Source organism: Mustela lutreola, chromosome 5, assembly GCF_030435805.1.
Source record: "Mustela lutreola isolate mMusLut2 chromosome 5, mMusLut2.pri, whole genome shotgun sequence".
In the NCBI taxonomy this organism is placed as follows: Eukaryota; Metazoa; Chordata; class Mammalia; order Carnivora; family Mustelidae; genus Mustela; species Mustela lutreola.
This window is the reverse complement of record NC_081294.1, coordinates 166,701,292-166,721,300: the sequence shown is the minus strand read 5'-3', so window position 1 is coordinate 166,721,300 and position 20,009 is coordinate 166,701,292. Positions and strand designations below refer to the sequence as shown.

Below are 20,009 nucleotides of genomic sequence, written 5' to 3'. Positions count from 1 at the left end.
CAGGGCTGGGGTAGAACCCGTGGTCCCCCGGAGGCCACAGCACCGCCCTCTTCCCTTCTGCTGCAGACATCCCGATGGTGCTCACGCGGCCGCTGGAGCCCAAGGCGGGGCGCGAGCAGCAGTCGGTGGTCCTGTCCTGCGACTTCAAGCCGCCCCCCAAGGCTGTGCAGTGGTACAAGGAAGACACTCCCCTGGCACCCTCTGAGAAGTTCAAGATGAGCCTGGAGGGCCACATGGCGGAGCTGCGAATCCTCCGCCTCACACCCGCGGACGCCGGCATCTACCGGTGCCAAGCAGGCAGCGCCCAGAGCAGCACGGAGGTCACCGTGGAAGGTACCGAGGGCGCCTGAGGCCCTGGAAGGATCTCGGAGGCTGAGCGGCCCACCGTGCCCCTGGAAGCACGCGAGGGCTCACGGGGCCCTGGGAGGGTCTCTGAGGGCAGGGGACGCCAGGAACAGGTGCTGAGCGGCCTGCCCTGCCCCTGCAGCGCGCGAGGTGACCGTGACACAGCCATTGCAGGACATAGAAGTCACGGAGGAGAGCCGAGCCTCTTTCTTCTGTGAGCTGTCCCATGAGGACGAGGAGCTGGAGTGGTCACTCAACGGCACGCCTCTGTACAACGACAGCTTCCATGAGATCACCCACGAGGGCCAGCGCCACACGCTGGTGCTGAAGCGGGTTAGGCGGGCGGATGCGGGCACCGTGCGCGCCTCCTCCCCCAAGGTGTCGGCCACTGCCCGCCTGGAGGTCAAAGGTGAGGCGTCCCTGCGGGCCCTTAGGGTCCTCCCAGGAAGGGGCGCTGGGCTCTGCAGGCCCCTAGCTGGCGCTCACTCACCTGTCCACATCCGCCCCCCCACCAGCAAAGCCAGTGGTGTTCCTGAAGGCTCTCGATGATGTGTCTGCGGAGGAGCGGGGCACACTGGCCCTGCAGTGCGAGGTCTCGGACCCCCAGGCCCGCGTGGTGTGGCGGAAAGACAGCGTGGAACTGGGCCCCAGCGACAAGTACGACTTCTTGCACACGGCGGGCACGCGTGGGCTTGTGGTGCATGACCTGAGTCGGGACGACACCGGCCTCTACACTTGCAGCGTGGGCTCCGAGGAGACCCGCGCCAGAGTCAGTGTGCACGGTGCGTGGCTGGCGCCGGGACAGCGCGTCCAGGGGGTGCAGCTGTGGCCAGGGGGTGGGGCGGGTTCAGGAGGCAGGTCCAAGCCCAGGGGGTGGAGCCGCGTCCGGGGGGCGGGTCGGGTCCAGGAGGCAGGTTCAGGCCCAACGGGTTGGAGTCGGGTCCAGGAGGCAGGTCCAAGCCCAGGGGATGGAACCGCGTCCAGGGGGCGGGTCAGGTCCAGGGGCGGGGTCCGTTCCAGGGGCCTGGTCAGGTCAGGAGACAGGTCTAGGCCCAGGGGGTGGAGCCGCGCCCAGGGGACGAGGCGGATCCAGGGATCCGGTCCGTTCCAGGGGGCGGGGCGGGTCAGGAAACGAGTCCAGGCTCAGGAGGTGGAACCGCGGCCAAGGGGCGGGGCGGGTCCAGGAGGTAGACCCAGGCCCAGGGGGTGGAGCCGGGTCCAGGGGACAAGGCGAGTCCAGGGGCGGGGTCCGTTCCAGGGGGCGGAGCTGCTTCCAGGTGACGAGGCCGGGTCTGGGGCGGAGCCAGTTTTAGGGTGCGGGGCTGCTTCCAGGTCTGTGTGTGTGGGGAGGGCTGCCTCTGCCCTGGACCCACCCCTTCTCCAAGGCCGGAGGCTAACCTGCAGAGCTCTGGAGGTCAGGATAGGCTCCTGGAGGAGTAGGCTGGATGTGATCCCAGGAGACCCAGGTACAGGCAGGCGGGCGAGGGACGATGAGCAAGGGGAGGGCTGGGGAGACTGGACTGGCAGTGCCTGATAGAGTCCCGGTGGCTGGAGACATTCCCCCGGCATCAGGGACTGTGTGTGGGCAGCTATGGGGGTCACAAAGGGGTACAGTCAAGGCTACAGCTTGGGGGTGGCTGGCTGCAGAAGCCAAGATGTCAGATGTAGGATGCCCTGGAGGGACTCCCAGGCCACAGGCACAGCCTGGTGAAGGTGGTTGATTGAAGGCCACGTGCCTCCCCATGGAGTCAGCAGGGCAGCGTGGGCCCCCTCACGGCCAGCACAGCAGATGTCCCTCTCAGCCCGAGCCTGACCTGCGTGCACAGCTCTCCTGGCCCAGCTCCTTCAGTCCCATTCTTCCTCACATGCGTGTGCAAGGCAGGCCTGCTGCCTGGTCACCCTGTGGACCCTGTGGCGGGTCCCTGCCGGTCTGGCTGGGGTTTGAGGACAGAAAGGGAAGGGGGCAGGGCAGCATGGTGAGTCTGTGCTCGAGCTAGACGGCCCCTTCATTTGGGACTCCCGTCCTTGGCCTTCTGGAGTGTTCAAGCTGTGACCTCTGTGGATAGTGCTTGTCCTGTAGTGGACTGGAAGTGACAGCAGGCCCCCCAGGATTAGGGCTTAAGGGGGTGAGAGTGAGGGTTCAGCTTTCATGGGGTCTGCCTGGGGCAGCTCTGGTCTTGATGGTGCCAGATCGGGGTAGGGGAGGGGCTGGGGTCCAAGAGCCTGGCCTGGGGTGACCGCCATCTCCTGTGGCCCACAGACTTACACGTGGGCATCACCAAGAGGCTGAAGATGGTGGAGGTGCTGGAGGGCCAGAGCTGCACGTTCGAGTGTGTTCTGTCCCACGAGAACACCAGCGACGTGGCCACGTGGACTGTAGGTGGGAAGACAGTGGGTGGCTCGGGCCGCTTCCGGGCCAGCCGCCAGGGCCGCAAGTACACCCTGGCTATCCAAGATGCTGCTCCTAGTGACGCTGGGGAGGTGATGTTCTCCATACTGGACCTCACCTCCAAGGCCTCCCTCATCGTCCGAGGTGGGCACGGGGCAGGGATGGGCACCTGTCTCCATGGGGCTGGGGGTACTGTGGGGCCTCAGGCAGGAATGGGGTGCTCCTGGGGACTGTCCCCTTGGGCAGCTCCCCGGTTAGAGATCCAGAGACACTGTTGGGGGCTGGGGCTTAGTCATCTGAAGGAGCTCCCTCTTTCCAGATTCTGGGCAGAAGCAGGGCTTCTGGTCTTTGGTGTGTGGTCTGACAGCTATGGGAGCCCCTAGGCTCATGGCTCCCTGAGCTGGTGAGTCGCTGCTGCTGTTCCTGAATTCATGCACCTGGCATAAATCAAATTCAGGTGCAGGTGGTGACACCCAGTCCCCAGCTCTTGCTGCCAGCAGCCATGCTTTCAATCCCAGGCTCTGAAGGGGGCCAAGGTGTGAGAGTCTCTGGCCTCCTGTGTCCTCTCCCCAGCTTCCTCCCCATGACATGCCGGCTCCTGATTTCCAGGGCCCAAGGTCCCCATGGCTACCTGCCCCCCCCTCACCCTAAGCATGGCTGGGACCCGGCTGTGTCTTATGGTGGCTGCCCTGCCCTCTTCAGAGAGGCCCGCGGACATTGTGAAGCCCCTAGAAGACCAGCAGGCTGCTCCGGGAGAGGATGTGGTGCTGAGCTGTGAGCTGTCCCGGGCCGGCACCCCAGTGCGCTGGCTGAGGGACGGGAAGGCCATTCGCAAGAGTCAGAAGTATGACCTCGTCGTGGATGGCCCTCGGGCCATGCTGGTGGTCCATGCTGTCTCGCCCAAGGATTCCGGCGAGTACACGTGTGAGACAGAGGCTTCCAAGAGCACAGCGAGCCTCCGTGTGGAAGGTGACCCCACAAGAGACCCGGGGAGGGGTCCCCGTGGCCTCAGCAGGGGAGGTGCCCACAGTGGGGGATGTTCCCTGTCCAAGGGGCCGGCATAGGGTCCACACAGCCCTCACCCCCACCCCTTCCCACCCCTCCCAGAAAAGGCAAACCAGTTCACGGAGGAGCTGGCTGATCTGCAGGGGACGGAGAAGGGCACGGCCGTGTTTGTGTGCAGGACTGAGCGGCCTGCCGCTGTGGTGATCTGGCGTAAGGGGCTTACGGAGCTGCTTGCCTCAGGGAAGCACACACCCAGCCAGGATGGCCTGACCCTGAAGCTGACCATCAGTGCCCTGACCAAGGCAGACAGTGACACCTACACCTGCGACATTGGCCAGGCCTGCTCCCAGGCCCGGCTCCTGGTGCAGGGTGAGGCCCGGCGGGGTCCTGGTCTGTAGGGGGCTGGCTGGGAGCTGGGTCTGGAGGGGGCTCAGAGGCCCTCCGAGACCAGCTTCAGTTTCCCTGTTCCTGGGAGTAGGGCCTTGGTGGTTTCGTCTCTGAGGCCCTGCTGGTGGTACCTGGTGCAAATTTGTGTAGCCATGGCTGTGAGCCCTTCCTGTGTGCTGACATGAGCCTGATTGCCCACGCCGGAGCCAGCTGGGTTGGCTCATGGGATGTGCAGCCTGGTCCCCTATGCTGGAGCCAATGGGGATGGTCCACGGGGCATGTGGCCCAGCAGCAGAGACGGCCCACGGGACATGCAGCCTGGGAGCGGGGATGGCCCACGGGACGAGTGGTCCAGGAGTGGGGACAGCCCATGGGATGAATGACCCGGGAGTGGGGACGGCCTATTTCCAGCGGCAGCTGGCTGCAGGGGACCCTGATTGCCGGTCTGCGCCCTGTAGGCCAGAGGGTGCTCATCACAGAGGACCTGGAGGATGTGGAGGTACGCGAGGGCTCGTCAGCCACCTTCTCCTGCCGCATCTCCCCCCCCGACTATGGGCCGGTGCAGTGGTTCCTGGATCAGACGCCCCTGCACCCCAATGAGCTCAATGAGATCCAGGCTCAGCCCGGCGGGTACCATGTGCTCACCCTTCGGCAGCTGGCTCTCAAGGACTCAGGCACCATCCACTTTGAGGCGGGGGACCAGCGGGCCTCAGCCACACTGCAGGTCACAGGTGGGCTGTGTGCTCCGCGCTGTGGGGGGCCCAGTCCATGGACTAAGGGGCAGCCATGGGGAGGGCAGATGTTGGCCACACATAGAGCATGGCCTTGGGGCTCATGGGGATGGTTCCCAGCCTATGGACCCCGGCGAGGTGGGCTATTGGAGGACAATCCCCCATCCTCACAGGGTGGACTGTGCTGTACCAGGCCTGCCTCATCCCCCTGGCAGCCCATGACCCTGGCCCGATGGGGCAGCTGCACACCTAGCCAGGGAGCTGCTTTGTGTGCAGGAGTCCCCAAGCATCCTGTGTGTCTCTCTGTACCCCCAGAAAAGCTGAGTGTGTTCTCCCGTGAGCTCACAGACACTACTGTCACGGAGGGGGAGGACCTGACCCTGATCTGTGACACCACCACCTCGGACAGCCCCGTGTCCTGGACCAAGGACGGGAAGGCCCTGCGGCCATCGGCTCGCTGCCAGCTGAGCCAGGAGGGCCACCGGGCACAGCTGGTCATTACTGGAGCCACCCTGCAGGATGGTGGGCGCTACAAGTGTGAGTCTGGGGGATCCTGGACCAGCTCCATTGTCAGGGTCCACGGTAAGTTCCTGGGATCACACTCCATCTCAGGGTGGGGGGCCCTGGGACCCCAGCATCCCCCCTTCTTTCCGTCTCAGGGCTCTGCTGCTGCTGGAGTTGTCCTCCCCCGCCCCTGTCATCTCCTGAGCAGCTGCCTGCTTCTTGCTTCATGCCTGTGTCTTGTCCTGACCCCTGTGTCTCCCTCCTCGGACTTGGCTGGTCTCCCCCTGCTCGGTTAGCATGGGTTGTTTAACACATGCCACAGGCTGGGCGGTCCAGCGACAGACATGGACAGTCTCCCCATCCTGGGGCTGGGAAGTCCCAGGTCCAGGCGTGGGCACCACTGGCTTCTCCCAGGGCCTCTCTCCGTGGCATGGATGTGCCAACTTCTCCCTGTGTCCTTGCACTGTCATCTGTCTGTGTCTGTGTCCTCATTTCTGCCTGCGGGATTACGTGACTCGCAGGGTCAAGCTCAACCCTGTGGCCCCTTTTACCTTAATTACCTCTGTAAAGACCCCTTGTTCAGTCACAGTTGCCCTGAGGTTCTGGGGGGTGGAGCTCCGGCCTGTGAATTTGGGGGGGCACTGTTCATGCCAGTCTGCCCTTCTCTGCTCTCATCTCCTGCTGGCTGCTGTGTCCCCAGCTGCCAGCAGCCATAGGGCCCTGGCTGGGGTGCAGGAGGTGGGTGTGAACTGAGCGTGTGCCTGCCCACAGCACGGCCAGCACGTTTCCGTGAGGGGCTGAAGGACCTGGAGGTGCTGGAGGGCGGGGCTGCCACTCTGCGCTGCAAGCTGTCGTCTGTGGTCACACCTGTGGAATGGCGCCGTGGAGAGGAGGTTCTGCGGCCTGGGCCTAAGTACAGTTTGCATCAGGAGGGCACAGTGCTTGAGCTGGTGGTCCGGGACCTGCGGCCCCAGGACAGCGGACCATACTCCTGCTGCTTCGGGGACCAAAGGACCATGGCCACGCTCACTGTGAAGGGTAAGCAGCCCCGTCTGCCTGCCCACAAACCCCTTTCGTCCCTGTGGGAGGATGAAAATGGCATTCTCTGTCTGTCGGTCCTGTTGCAGCCTCACCTGCTGAGTTCATAGGGAGAATGAGAAGCAAGGAGGCCACGGAAGGGGCCACAGCCACATTGCGCTGTGAGCTGAGCAAGGAGGCCCCTGTGGAGTGGAAGAAGGGGTCCGAGACCCTCAGAGCTGGGGACAGAGTCAGTCTGAGGCAGGATGGGACCACGTGTGAGCTGGAGATCCGTGGCCTGGCTGTGGCAGATGCCGGGGAGTACTCGTGTGTGTGCGGGCAGGAGAAAACATCAGCCACGCTGACCATCAAGGGTAAAGACCGCATGCAGCCAAGCAGAGCTGTGTTCTGGCGTCTAGTTGACTTTGTGATGTCCATCTGCGCTCAGTCCATGTTTGTGTTTCTTCTCTCCCACATTCTCTTGGTGTTACCCTCCATTCATTACTTTATGGAATCTGCCTTTTCTCCTGGGCTGTTGTGTGAACCACGAGAAGCCAGCATCCCAGCCACTTCCCAGTCCTTGGTCATTGCTGGTCCTGTTGTCCTATGGGAGCCTGTCTTATTCTCTGTCCTGTCATGTCCTGCCCCCAACAATCTCCAGAGAACCTGATGTTCTGTGTCTGAATTTTCCCAGCCCTGCCTGCTGAATTCATAGGGAGACTGAGAAGCAAGGAGGCCATGGAAGGGGCCACGGCCATGCTGCGCTGTGAGCTGAGCAAGGCAGCCCCTGTGGAGTGGAGGAAGGGGTCCGAGACCCTCAGAGCTGGGGACAGAGTCAGCCTGAGGCAGGATGGGACCGTGTGTGAGCTAGAGATCCGTGACCTGGCTGTGGCAGATGCTGGGGAGTACTTGTGTGTATGCGGACAGGAGAGGACATCGGCCACGCTGACCATCAAAGGTGAGGACCGTATGTGACCATGTGGAGCAGTGTCTCCATGTCCCAAACCTGTGTCAGGTCCTGTTGCTCTGCCCTGGTCACTGCATGGTCCTCCTGCTTCTCTGTGTGTCTCCTGCTTCCTGCAGCATGAATCTCTAAGACCTCCTCGTGTGACACTCGTTTTGGATAAACTGCAGAGAACAAAGATCTTCCTGCCCTTGGGGGGGCCACATCTAGGGGAGAGACAGGGGGCATCCCACAATACAAACAGAGATTTAGAGCCTTCTTGAGGCCTCTGAAGGGAGTATGCAGAGGAAGAGCTGGGAAGTAAGTTGAAGCTTGGAATTCAAGACAGATACCAGGAGGCTGATGAAGGAGGAGAGCCAGGACACACATGCAGGGCTATGGGAGAGCTTTACGGGGCAGGAAGTGGGTGTGGAGGGTGCATGGGGAAGAGATCTAGGTACAGAGATGACGCAGAGGCTTGTTGGATCTGGAGATCAGGTTTGTTGAGGTAAGTACAAAGGTTGAGGTGAGGTGAGTTGGGTGTAGAGAGTGAGGTGAGATGAGGCGGATGTGGAGGTGAGGTGAGGCAGGTGTGAAGGTGAGTCAAGGTGAGGGTGAGGAAGGTGAAGTGAGTCGAGGCGGGTGAGGAGGTGAGCTGATGTGGGTATGGTGGTGACCTCATGTTGGGGCTGCATGACAAGGTGAGGGGGGAGGTAAGGTTTTGGTGTAGAAAGGGGGAAGGTCCGGAGTGTCTGACCCAGGAAGACAGGTGAGTGTCCACGGTTGGGTGGGGGTCCAGGTGTGGTGACTGGCAGGTGGGTGGGCTGTGCTCGCAGCAGCCACAGGAGGGTCCAGTGGGGCATGGTATGTCCAACTGGGGTGGAGCAGGATGCACAGAGAAGGACAGGGTTGTGTCAGCTGGAGCAGGAAGGCTGTTCAGGGGTCAGGGGTGACCGGGCCATGTCCTTTGGGGATGGGGCTGGAGGAGGCATGTCGGGGGAGCCCCTGTGCATGGAGCCACCTCCTATGGGGCATCCCGCCTGCCATCCCCAGAGACCCCGCTTCCGATAGGCAGCCATGTTTCTAGCTTTGTGTCTGTGGCCTTTCCTTCTCTTCTGGCTTGAGTTCATGGTCTGTGTCTGTCTGACTCTCCCAGGCCTGACCACTCCAGTTCACAAAGGTCCCGAGGCCTGGGCAGACCAAGGGAGGAGGGCCCTCTGTGTAGTGTGGTGAGGGGCCCAAGACCCTTGGGGATGCACAGGGCCTGACCACGGTGTGGCTGGTGGTTCTTTGGGCTGGGTTTTCAGGGGCCCTTTTGGGTCCTAATTACTTCCTGCAGGGAAGCAGATGGGGGGGCAGGATGAGGCCAACCCCACATCCGGAAGAGCTCCAAAAGCAAAGCCAGGCCCCTGTGCCACTTGAGCCCTGTGGCCAGGCACAGCATCTTTGCCATGGGCAGTGGTACCTGCCCTGCAGTCGGAGTGCCCTCTAGCCCAGGGGCAGAGGACCTAGGTTGACAGGCAGCAGGTGGCCCAGAAGAGCTGTTTCTAGAAGTGCTGGTCACAAGGACACCTGCTGTACGGTGACAGGACAGGAGGAGGGCGGCTCCTTTTTCCTTCCCAGCTGGGTGGTTCTTGCTCCTCTGGAGAGAGAGTTTAAGGGGACTTTTTCATGTCTCCTTCTTTGGCTTTATCTGTCAGGATCCCCAAATTGCCATGATATAGGGAGCCGCTGACTGTGGTGTGATCTGAGTAGGACAACTTGTGCGGAGTAGAGGAGGAACCTGGGCCCTTGAATCTGGTCTGAAGCAGGATGGGCCGTGGAAAATGTGGGAAGATGTCTGCTGTGGGCACTGTGGCCGTTTCTGCATGTATGTCCATGTCCCGAGGCCCTTTGAGGATGCCAGCTTCTCTGTCTCCTTGCTGGCCTGTACCCAGGTGGCTTTAGGTCAGTCTGTCCTCCAGCCATACACACTGGTTCTCCCATGTGTCTGAGTGTCCACACTTTGATTGCTTATTTGCTCCAGAATGTGTTTCACTGTTGAATGCCCACATCCTGACTCCTCATATTACCCAGTCTGTTGTTCACTGTGTCACCTTGACTTTCACCAGCCCTTCCTGCCAAGTTCACAAAAAGTTTCAAGGCTGAGGAGGCCATGGAAGGGGCCACGGCCATGCTGCACTGTGAGCTGAGCAAGGCAGCCCCTGTGGAGTGGAGGAAGGGGTCCGAGACCCTCAGAGCTGGGGACAGAGTCAGCCTGAGGCAGGATGGGACCACGTGTGAACTGGAGATCCGTGGCCTGGCGGTGGCAGATGCTGGGGAATACTCATGTGTATGTGGGCAGGAGAAGACATCAGCCATGCTGACCATCAGGGGTAAAGACTATTTGTAGCCACGTGGGTCTCTGGCTTAGTGTCTGTGCATCATCTCCTGTCACCCCTTATTCTTTGTAGGACTTCGTGGGTATCTGTGTCTTTCCAACTGTGGTTTCTGTGTCTATCCTGGAGCCTGTGTCCTCATTAAGCATATGTTCTGCTGCTTGTGTCCAGTCCTTTGTGCCCTTGGTTTCTGCAAGGCCATTTGCCTCCCTCACCATCTCTTCCTGTGTGTCTCATTCATGCCGTGGCAACTCTGTAGTTGTCTGATCCTTGTGTGTGTACCTGTCCTCAACACAAGTCCCCCAGACAGCGTACTGTGTCTCCCTACTTCTTGGCTCCCCCTAGCCATGTTGGCTAGAGTCATACAAAATACGAGGACTAAGGAGCTACTGAAGAGGCCACGGCCACACTGAGCGCAGGCCAAGCTGAGGGAAGCCACAGCTCGCAGCGTATGCTTTACACACCAAGCACGTGGCCCACATCCAGTTGGGTCTGTGTCTCCTCTGTGATATTTGTGTCCCGTATCATCTATGTGGTCAGAGACCGTGATTATGTCTGTGTCTTTCTGACTCTCCCCAGCCCTGCCTGCCAAGTTCACCAAGGGCCTGAGGAAGGAAGAGGCCACAGAAGGGGCCACGGCCACGCTGCGCTGTGAGCTTAACAAGGAGGCCCCCGTGGAGTGGAAGAAGGGGTCTGAGACCCTCAGATCTGGAGACAGAGTCAGCCTGAGGCAGGATGGGACCACGTGTGAGCTGGCGATCCGTGGCCTGGCCCTGGCAGATGCCGGGGAGTACTTATGTGTGTGCGGGCAGGAGATGACATCAGCCACACTGACCGTCAGGGGTAAAGACCACATGCAGCCAAGCAGAGCTGTGTTCTGGCGTCTAGTTGACTTTGTGATGTCCATCTGCGCTCAGTCCATGTTTGTGTTTCTTCTCTCCCACATTCTCTTGGTGTTACCCTCCATTCATTACTTTATGGAATTTGCCTTTTCTCCTGGGCTGTTGTGTGAACCACGAGAAGCCAGCATCCCAGCCACTTCCCAGCCCTTGGTCACTGCTGGTCCTGTTGTCCTATGGGAGCCTGTCTTGTCCTCTGTCCCAGTTTTTCCTGCCCCCAACATCTCTGTTCCTGTGTCTGACTCTCCCCAGCTGTGGTGGCCAGAGTCCTACCAAGTGTGAGTCCTGAGGAGCCACTGAAGAGGCCACGGCCACACTGAGCGCAGGCCAGGCTGAGGGAAGCCACAGCTCACAGCACATGCTCAACACACCAAGCACGTAGCCCACGTCCAGTTGGGTCTGTGTCTCCTCTGTGATGTTTGTGTCCCATCTCATCCATGTGGTCAGAGACCGTGATTATGTCTGTGTCTTTCTGACACTCCCCAGCCCTGCCTGCCAAGTTCACCAAGAGCCTGAGGAAGGAAGAAGCCACGGAAGGGGCCACGGCCACGCTGCACTGTGAGCTGAGCAAGGAGGCCCCCGTGGAGTGGAAGAAGGGATCTGAGACCCTCAGAGCTGGAGACCGAGTCAGCCTGAGGCAGGATGGGACCACGTGTGAGCTGGAGATCCGTGGCCTGGCCATGGCAGATGCCGGGGAGTACTCGTGTGTGTGCGGGAAGGAGAGGACATCAGCCATGCTGACTGTCAGGGGTAACAACCGTGTGTGGCCACCTGAGTAATTTCCGTCTCTCTCCCACTCTGTGCATTCCCTGTATCTCTTAGTGTTGCTGTCACGCCAGGGCCCCACGATGACCATTATGTGGTGCACCCACAAACTCACATGAAGAACACACTGGTGTTCATGTGTAGGCCACAGGGGTGGATGATGCAGGGACTTCAGGTGAACACTAGGAGAGCTTCCCAGGGCGGTGGCACATGTTCAGGCTACTGACAGGCCCAGGCCGTGGGCCCAGAAGTGGAGTTGGGAGGATGTGTGTCCTGAGCCCGATGTGTGCAGGACAAGGGTCATTGCTGGGGTTCAGAGATAAGGTGGCCAGACTGCCCAGGCGCTCTGTTGGTGACAGGGTCTGCTTGACTGTGGAGGTTGCTGGAGTGTCTGAAGTGCTCTGTCTTAGCATGGACTGTGTGACGAGCACTGCATGTGGCCACAGTGCTGGCAGCTGGAAGTCTGTGATGAAGGAGCTGGGAGCCTCTGTCCCTGGTGTACATGTACCATCTCCTCCCTGTGTCCTCACTTGGTTGTTCCTCTGTGTGTTTGCATCCTGATCCCCTCTTCTTATCAGGACACCGGCATGATTAGATAATGACCCACCCCAGTGAGCTGTCTTCCCCCCCATTACCTCCTGGGAGACCTTATTTTCAAATATGTTCCCATTCTGAGGTCCTGGGGGTACAACCCTAGTGTGCCGCTTTACGGGTAGGACACAGCCCGTCTGTGACCCTCTGTCCTCTTGCCCCCGTCCCGAAATCCACGTCCTGCTCCCATGTGGAGGATATCCGGCCCGTCCCCAATACCCCAAGGCTTTAGCTGATTCCAGGGTCATCTCAGAATCCAAAGTGCGACGGCAGCACATCATGAGGTCCAGTGGAGACTCAAGGCGGATTCCTCTCCAGCTGTGAACCTGTGAAGTCAGGCTCTGCACCTCCTGAATGTAGCAGGGCAACCAGCGCAAGATACACATTCCTGCTCCAAAGGGGAGGGATGGGAATGAAGGAGCGGGTCACTGGTCCCCAGGGGCGCAAGAACGAGCAGCGTAGACTCTTGGATTCTAAGGCTGGAGAAGGAGCCTCTGGGCCCATGAGTGATGAACTTGTCGCTGCAGCTGTGGGTGGAGGTGGCCTGGTCTGTGGGTGCCATGGCAGCCCTGCAAGCTCTAAAGAGCTTGCAGTTTCCTTCTCTTCCACTGTGGAAGGATAATACGTGTGCACAGCTGGGCAGCTCATGGGCCCACCCTGTAGGAACCCCACAAGGCTGATGGTTTCCATCGTATTGGCCTTTCATCTCCGTCTGATTCAGACACAGTGCCAGATGCCCTCAACAGCCTGGTTGGTCTCCTGTGCCATTTGCCGGAGTTTAGTTCATCAGACCAACCCTCTGCACATCCTTCCAGGGTGACCCTGTCTCTGTTTCCAGCTTCTTCCCTGCTCTAACATTTCACCACAAGCAGCAGGGAGAAAGAAGGCTGCTCCCTCAACTCTTTGCTTAGAGATCCTCCCAGCTACACATGGAAGTTGACTGCTTGCGAGTCCCTCCTTCTGCAGACTCTGGGACAGCACTCAGCCAGCTTCCTTGCCACTTCCTACAAAGACCACCTTTCCTCCAAGTGTCCCATAAACTGTTCCTCATTTCCACTTTGGGCCTCACCAAATGTGCCATGGTGTGCGTATGGACACGTCCCACCATGATTTTCTCAAGGCAATCCACACTGATCCAGCTGCCCACCGAAACCCAGCCTCTGCCCAACACCCAGTGCCAAAGCCACTGCCACAACTGAAGCTCTTGGTAACAGCAACCACCCACTCCTGAGACCAAAACTGGCATGGCTGTGCAATGGAGAAGTGACCTCAACAGCAGAAAAGTGGAGTCTCCCAATCCTGGAGGTTGGAGTCTAGAATCCAGGCAGTGCAGGACTGGTTTCTCTGGAGGCCTCTCCATGGCTTACAGATGACTGCCTTCTCTTTGTGCCCTCACCTTGGCTGTCTCTGCATGCCTATATCCTGATCCCCCTTTTTTGATCACCCTACCCTAGTGACCTCATTTTACCTTAGTCACCTCTTGAAAGACCCCCTTCTCCAAAGGTAGCCCCAGTCTATTGTCATGGGGTTGGGGATCTGATATGAATTTGGGGGAAGATGAGTCCCTCCACAACGTGGTATGACCAGGGTAGATGCTGGTCACCTGTAACTGAGGAGAGTGAGTGTCTGGTGGGGTCTGGACAGGAACATATGAAGTTGAGAAGGTGGGGCCTAGAGTGTGTGGGAATGGCATCAGTGAGCCCAGGTGAGTCCAGTACTGGATGGATGCCCCTCCAAGTCTGGGAAGATTGGGATGGGAGGCAAGAGTGGAGCAGTGAATGTCATGGCCAGGAAATGTCTCCTGGGGATTCCTCCATGAGAAATGTCCATCCCATCACAAACATTGGTTGTGACCTAGAGGAGCTTGGCTTGGAGCTCAGAACAGATGAGGCCAGAGCTTAACCATATGAAAGGTTAGGGTAGGAGAACATTGAGAAGACAAGATGCCTAGAGAGAGCCAGTGCCCAGGGCAACTGCACCTCAAGGCAGGATGCCAGAAGCCTTCACAATCTCTCTCTCTCTCTTTCTCTCTCTCTCTCTCTCTCTCACACACACACACACACACACACACACACACACACACAGGCCTGTGTGATCTCCTCTCCACTCCTTTGCTGTTCCCATCCTGAGTGTTCATGTTGTGCCCCTAGTCCTCCAGAGGGGTTGATGGTTTCTGTACATCTGACCTTCTGCAGCGCTGCCTGCTCAGTTCATCCAAGATCTGAAGATCAAGGAGGCCTCAGAAGGAGCCACAGCCACACTGCATTGTGAGCTGAGCAAGGAGGCCCCCGTGGAGTGGAAAAAGGGGTCCGAGACCCTCAGAGCTGGGGACAGAGTCAGCCTGAGGCAGGATGGGACCACGTGTGAGCTGGAGATCCGTGGCCTGGCTGTGGCAGATGCCGGGGAGTACTCGTGTGTGTGCGGGCAGGAGAGGACATCAGCCATGCTGACCGTCAGGGGTAAAGACCATGTGTGGTCAAACAGAGCTGTGTTCTGGTGTCCAGTTGACTTTGTGATATCCACCTGCTCTCAGTCCGTGTTCATGTTTCTTCTCTCCCACATTCTCTTGGTGTTACCCCCCATCCATTACTCCATGGAATCTGCCTTCTCTCCTGGGCTGTTGTGTGAACCACGAGAAGCCAGCATCCCAGCCACTTCCCAGCCCTTGGTCACTGCTGGTCCTGTTGTCCTATGGGAGCCTGTCTTGTCCTCTGTCCCAGTGTGTTCTGCCCCCAACATCTCTGTTCCTGTGTCTGACTCTCCCCAGCTGTGGTGGCCAGAGTCCTACCAAGTGTGAGTCCTGAGGAGCCACTGAAGAGGCCACGGCCACACTGAGCACAGGCCAGGCTGAGGGAAGCCATAGCTCACAGCATATGCTCAACACACCAAGCACGTAGTCCACGTCCAGTTGGGTCTGTGTCTCCTCTGTGATGTTTGTGTCCCATCTCATCCATGTGGTCAGAGACCATGATTATGTCTGTGTCTTTCTGACACTCCCCAGCCCTGCCTGCCAAGTTCACCAAGGGCCTGAGGAAGGAAGAAGCCACGGAAGGGGCCACGGCCACGCTGCACTGTGAGCTGAGCAAGGAGGCCCCCGTGGAGTGGAAGAAGGGATCTGAGACTCTCAGAGCTGGGGACAGAGTCAGCCTGAGGCAGGATGGGACCACGTGTGAGCTGGAGATCCGTGGCCTGGCCATGGCAGATGCCGGGGAGTACTCGTGTGTGTGCGGGCAGGAGAGGACATCAGCCACTCTGACTATCAGGGGTAAAGACCACATGTGACTATGTGGACCTGTGGCTTAGTGTCTGCATAGTGTCACCCTGTCACCACATTCTCTCTAGTAGGATTGTGGTTGTCTGTATCTCGCTGGTGGGCTTAACTGGTTTCTCCTACCCTCCATGTCCTCATTCTGTGTATATCCTGATGTCATGTCCAGGCTTGTGTCTGTCTACCCTGGACTACTTGTCTTTCTCAGTATCTGTGTGTTTATTGAGTCATTCACGCCGTGACCCTTTACTGTTTGTGATTCTTGTGGGTGTTCCATCATGGACAAAGTGTCTCCAAGATAGTCCGATGTTCTCTGTGTCACCTTGACCCTCCCCAGCCCTGCCTGCCAAGTTCACAAAAAGTCTAAGGGATGAGGAGGCCACAGAAGGTGCCACAGCTATGCTGCGCTGTGAGCTGAGCAAGGCAGCCCCTGTGGAGTGGAGGAAGGGGTCCGAGACCCTCAGATCTGGGGACAGAGTCAGCCTGAGGCAGGAAGGGACCGTGTGTGCGCTGGAGATCTGTGGCCTGGCGTGACGGATGCTGCAAAGTACTCATGCATGTGTGGGCAGGAGAGGACGTTGGCAAAGCTTACTGTCATGTGTAAAGACCATGTGTAACCACATGGAGTGTATGGGTGCCTGTCCTTGTCTCTGTGTCTCTGCATCTTCTATGGCTGTCAGAGGCACTCCCCTCCTCTGTCCTCTGTCTGTTCTACTGTCCTGTGTCCTTTGTTTACTGGCCTCCATCCTCATATCCTCATGGGGTCTCTCCAGGTGGTGGGGACAGAATTCTCCCCTTGTGTCTCTCTCTCACCTCACCCCAATCTGCCCAACTTGTCTGCCTTCAGTGTGTCCCGTTGTATGTTGGGATGCCCATGGCGGGGCTGATTCTGTGTCTCTCGGCCCCCCGCCTACCCTTCAGCCCCACAGGTGGTATTCAGGGAGCCCCTGCAGAGCCTGCAGGCTGAGGAGGGGGCCTCGGTCACCCTACGGTGTGAGCTGTCCCAGCCCAACGCCACCGTGGTCTGGAGCAAGGGCGGCCTGGAGGTGCAGGCTGACGGGCGCAGGGAGCCTCGGCAGCGGGGCCCCACGGTGGAGCTTGTACTGAGGGACCTGCGCCGGGAGGATGCGGGCGAATACGCATGTGCCTGTGGACCCCAGGCCACCAGTGCCACCCTCATTGTTACAGGTGGGCCCCAAGGCGAGACCCGTGCAACATGCAGGACCCCTGTGCTTTGGGGTGTGCCTCAGGGCTGCAGCACCACCCTGGGCATCCCATGGGGGACATGTCAGGCCTGGCAGCAAGCTCAGCCCTCACTGTCCTCACCATAGTAGCTGAGATCCTGAGGTTACCCGTGGCGTCACAGCTGCACCCCTGTGATTCCCTCCACCATCAGGGCCCTGTGGTTCACCTCTGCACCGTGTTGCCACACCTACAGTTCCCCTCTTGCACTCTGTACCTTTGTTCCTGCGGTTCCCCTCTGCACCCATAGTCATACTCCTGCGGGACCCACCCCAGTCCTGTAACCACGCCCCTGAAGGTCCCACTTGAAACCCCCCTGCAGTTCTCTGTGCAGTACCCATAGACACGCCCCTTTGGTAACCCTCTGCACCCATAGCCAGGGCTCTTTGGTCCCCTCCGCACCTTGCAGCCATGACCCTGCACCCCGTAGCCACACCCCCGAGGTCCACATTGCACCTTGTAGCCATGCCCCTGCACCCCATAGCCACGCCCCTGAGGTTCCCCCACTGCACCTGGTAGCCACGCCCCTACACCCCCATAGCCACGCTCCCGTGGTTCCGACACCCAGACCCTTAGCAGCTGGCCCCTCCCGCTCTGCCATGGCGCCCCAGCGGTTAGTCTCATCTCCCCAGAAACCTCAGCTGAGTGCCTGTGGTGCCTTCTCTATTTATTCCTGCTCCCTGGCTGTTCTCCCTTGCAGCCCTGCAGGCACCCTGGGCCCCGCTCCCACTCTCTCCCCTCCCCACAGCAACACCCCCTGCGCTCCCGCGGTAGCCCCCTGAGCTCCTGGCCCGGCGCCTGCCCTCACGCTCTCTGAGTCCCCACAGCTGCACCTGTGCGGTTCCTGCGGGAGTTGCAGGCCCAGGAGGTGGACGAGGGCGCCACGGCGCGCCTGCGCTGCGAGCTGAGCCGAGAGGGCGCCAGCGTGGAGTGGCGCAAAGGGTCCCTGCAGCTCTTCCCGTGCGCCAAATACCAGATGGTGCAGGAGGGCAGGACTGCTGAGCTGCTGGTGCGGGGCGTGGAGCCTGAGGACTCTGGCCACTACACCTGCAACGCGGGCGACTCGCAGAGCACTGCTAGCCTCTCCATCCGAGGTGAGCTGCCCAGCAGCACCTTGCCCTCTTCCAGGCCCTCAGTCCCCGAAAGGGTGCCGGGGTGGGGGTGCCTTGCTGGGCAGCCCTGAGCGCCCCTCCCTGGCCCCCCAGCCCCTAGGCCTATATTCCAGGAGGAGCTGCAGAGCACGGAGCAGGAGGCCGGCAGTGTGGCCTGGCTGCGCTGTGAGCTGAGTGGGACAGAGACCGGTGTCCCTGTGCAGTGGCTCAAGGAGGGTGTGGAGCTGCACGGGGGCCCCAAATATGAGATAAGGCGCCTGGGGACCACATGTGAGCTGCTGATCCACGGGCTGGAGGCCAAGGACACGGGCGAGTATGTCTGTGTGGCTGGCGGCCGGAAAACCGTGGCCTCTGTCAGGGTCAGAGGTGAGCCCTCCCTGCCACCCCCTCTCCTCCTGTGGCTGCTCTGGGAGTGCACTTGGCCTGGCCCAGCTCCCATTAAGGCCAGGCCCTTGTCTGGGTATTGTTCTAAGGGCCCTGGGGTTACTGGCTCTCCTCCTTTCCACTTCCCTCTGGTTTAGGTGCTCCTAGAGAGGAGTATTCATAGTGGGAATCACTACTGCATCCCCCCTGCCCCGGAAACTGCCTTGCATTCCAAGCCCACAGGCGGGCAGCCTGGCCTGGTCATCCTCATGGAGCCCCACCTGTTTTAAAAGGGCTTGCCTTCCTGCTGTCCTGGCCGAGGCAGGGCTGGCCACAGGGTGGGTGGAGCCCAGCACACCACAAGTGCCCATGTTCCTTCCAAACAGGCACCCCCAGCCCCGTCTAGGAGTCGAGTGTCATGGTAACAAGTGTGTGGGGCACAGAGGGTCTGGGACGAGAAGAGCGTGAGGGTCCCTGGAGGAGTAGGACCGGGAGGTTGGCTCAGGTGTTCTGGCCTGGCTGGTAAAGGGACCTGTGACCTACCCCCCAGAGCCGGAGGTGACCATTGTGCGGGGGCTGGAGGATGCCGAGGTGCAGGTGGATGGGGACGTGGAGTTCACTTGTGAGGTGTCACGGGATGGAGTCACCAATGTGGAGTGGCGTCTCCAGGGCCTGCCGCTGCAGAACAATGAGGTGACGGAAGTGTCCGTGCGGGGAGGCCGCACCCACACTCTCCGGCTGACGGGCGTGACCCCCGAGGATGCAGGCACCATCTCTTTCCACGTGGGCGTCCACACGTCCTCTGCCCAGCTCACTGTCCGAGGTAGTGGGGCCCGGCAGGCTTGCTGCACACTCTGGGCTGGGGGTTTCGGGCCCTCTGTGGCCCAGACACAGGTCCCTGGATCCCTGCCTTTGTGGGTGGGGAACTGGTGGGGAGCTGGCCTTGTGCTGGGTGATTCTGGGATGGAGTGGATGGAGTGGTGCCTCACGTGCCTGTCTTCAGGAGTTGGGGTGGGGTGCTGCGGCAGACCCTGGGGACTGAGAGGCACTGCTGACTGGGAGGCCGACACTGTCTCCCACTGTGCAGTCCCTGAGGTGACCATTCTGGAGCCCCTGCAGGACCTGCAGCTCAGCGAGGGCCAGGATGCCCATTTCAGATGCCAGCTGTCCAGAGCCTCTGGCCAGGAGGCCCGCTGGGCCCTGGGAGGGGTACCGCTGCAGGCCAATGAGATGAATGACATCACTGTAGAAGATGGCACGCTCCATCGCCTCACCCTGCACAAGGTGGGTTTTCTGGGACCTGTCCCCAGCCATGGTGCTCCCAGGGGTGTGGGTGAGGGAAGGTCCCAACACAGGGTTGGGGGCCTGTGGAGATGGTGGGAGCAGGGCTGCCAGGCTGAGAACCCCTCTCTCCTTCAGGTGACCCTAGAGGATGCTGGAACCATCAGCTTCCAAGTGGGCTCATGTAGCTCGGAGGCCCAGTTAAAGGTCACAGGTGGGCAGCCCCCTCCACTAAGCAGCCCCTTGCCTGTGGGTGTCTGTATTTCCCTACTCAGGGAGCTGTTTGGAGGTGGTGTGACCAGAAACCCAAGCCTTCCAGAGGTGAACTTGCCTTGGGGTAACCCATTTTCCACCCCTTCGTGGTTAAAGCCACAGACCAGAAGCCCAACGAGATGGACCAGTGCATGTCAGCTTGAGACATTCTTGTGTTTTTGGGATCCCACTATGGAATGAGTGCTGTCCACAGGAGGAAGGTGGGGAGGCTGGCTGCTGTGGGCCTGGGCCCTGCGGTGGAGGCAGGGCCTTTGGGATTTCCACCCTCCATACAATGACTGTTGTGACACCAGTCCATGTGCTCATTTCTACACTGATACACAGCTGTGCATCCAACAGATTTCCAAGTGCTGATGCAACAGGGCAGCTATGATGCATGTAGGTGTAGACAAGAGTATATAAGGTTCCAGACCTGTAGACAGTATATGAAGACTTTACCTTGGGTTATACTTTGTCCCCAGGGCTGGTCATCTCTGAGTGTCTGACTCTGAGAGGTTTTTCCCGTGCTGTCCTACT

The 20,009-nt window shown here is 59.8% G+C and overlaps 1 protein-coding gene across 1 annotated transcript in view; it reads left to right on the top strand.

The window, feature by feature from the left end:
• Positions 1-20,009, top strand: part of OBSCN (obscurin, cytoskeletal calmodulin and titin-interacting RhoGEF) — a 138,618-nt gene that overhangs the window by 66,228 nt on the left and 52,381 nt on the right. The window contains 24 exon segments of the mRNA XM_059176109.1: positions 67-333; positions 488-754; positions 861-1,127; positions 2,606-2,878; positions 3,437-3,703; positions 3,842-4,108; positions 4,585-4,857; positions 5,173-5,439; positions 6,133-6,399; positions 6,489-6,752; positions 7,073-7,336; positions 9,433-9,696; positions 10,279-10,542; positions 11,085-11,348; positions 14,150-14,413; positions 14,956-15,219; positions 15,560-15,748; positions 15,751-15,822; positions 16,144-16,410; positions 17,292-17,558; positions 17,670-17,942; positions 18,490-18,762; positions 19,027-19,223; positions 19,359-19,434. Of these exon segments, the coding sequence (XP_059032092.1) occupies positions 67-333; positions 488-754; positions 861-1,127; positions 2,606-2,878; positions 3,437-3,703; positions 3,842-4,108; positions 4,585-4,857; positions 5,173-5,439; positions 6,133-6,399; positions 6,489-6,752; positions 7,073-7,336; positions 9,433-9,696; positions 10,279-10,542; positions 11,085-11,348; positions 14,150-14,413; positions 14,956-15,219; positions 15,560-15,748; positions 15,751-15,822; positions 16,144-16,410; positions 17,292-17,558; positions 17,670-17,942; positions 18,490-18,762; positions 19,027-19,223; positions 19,359-19,434 (5,877 nt within the window).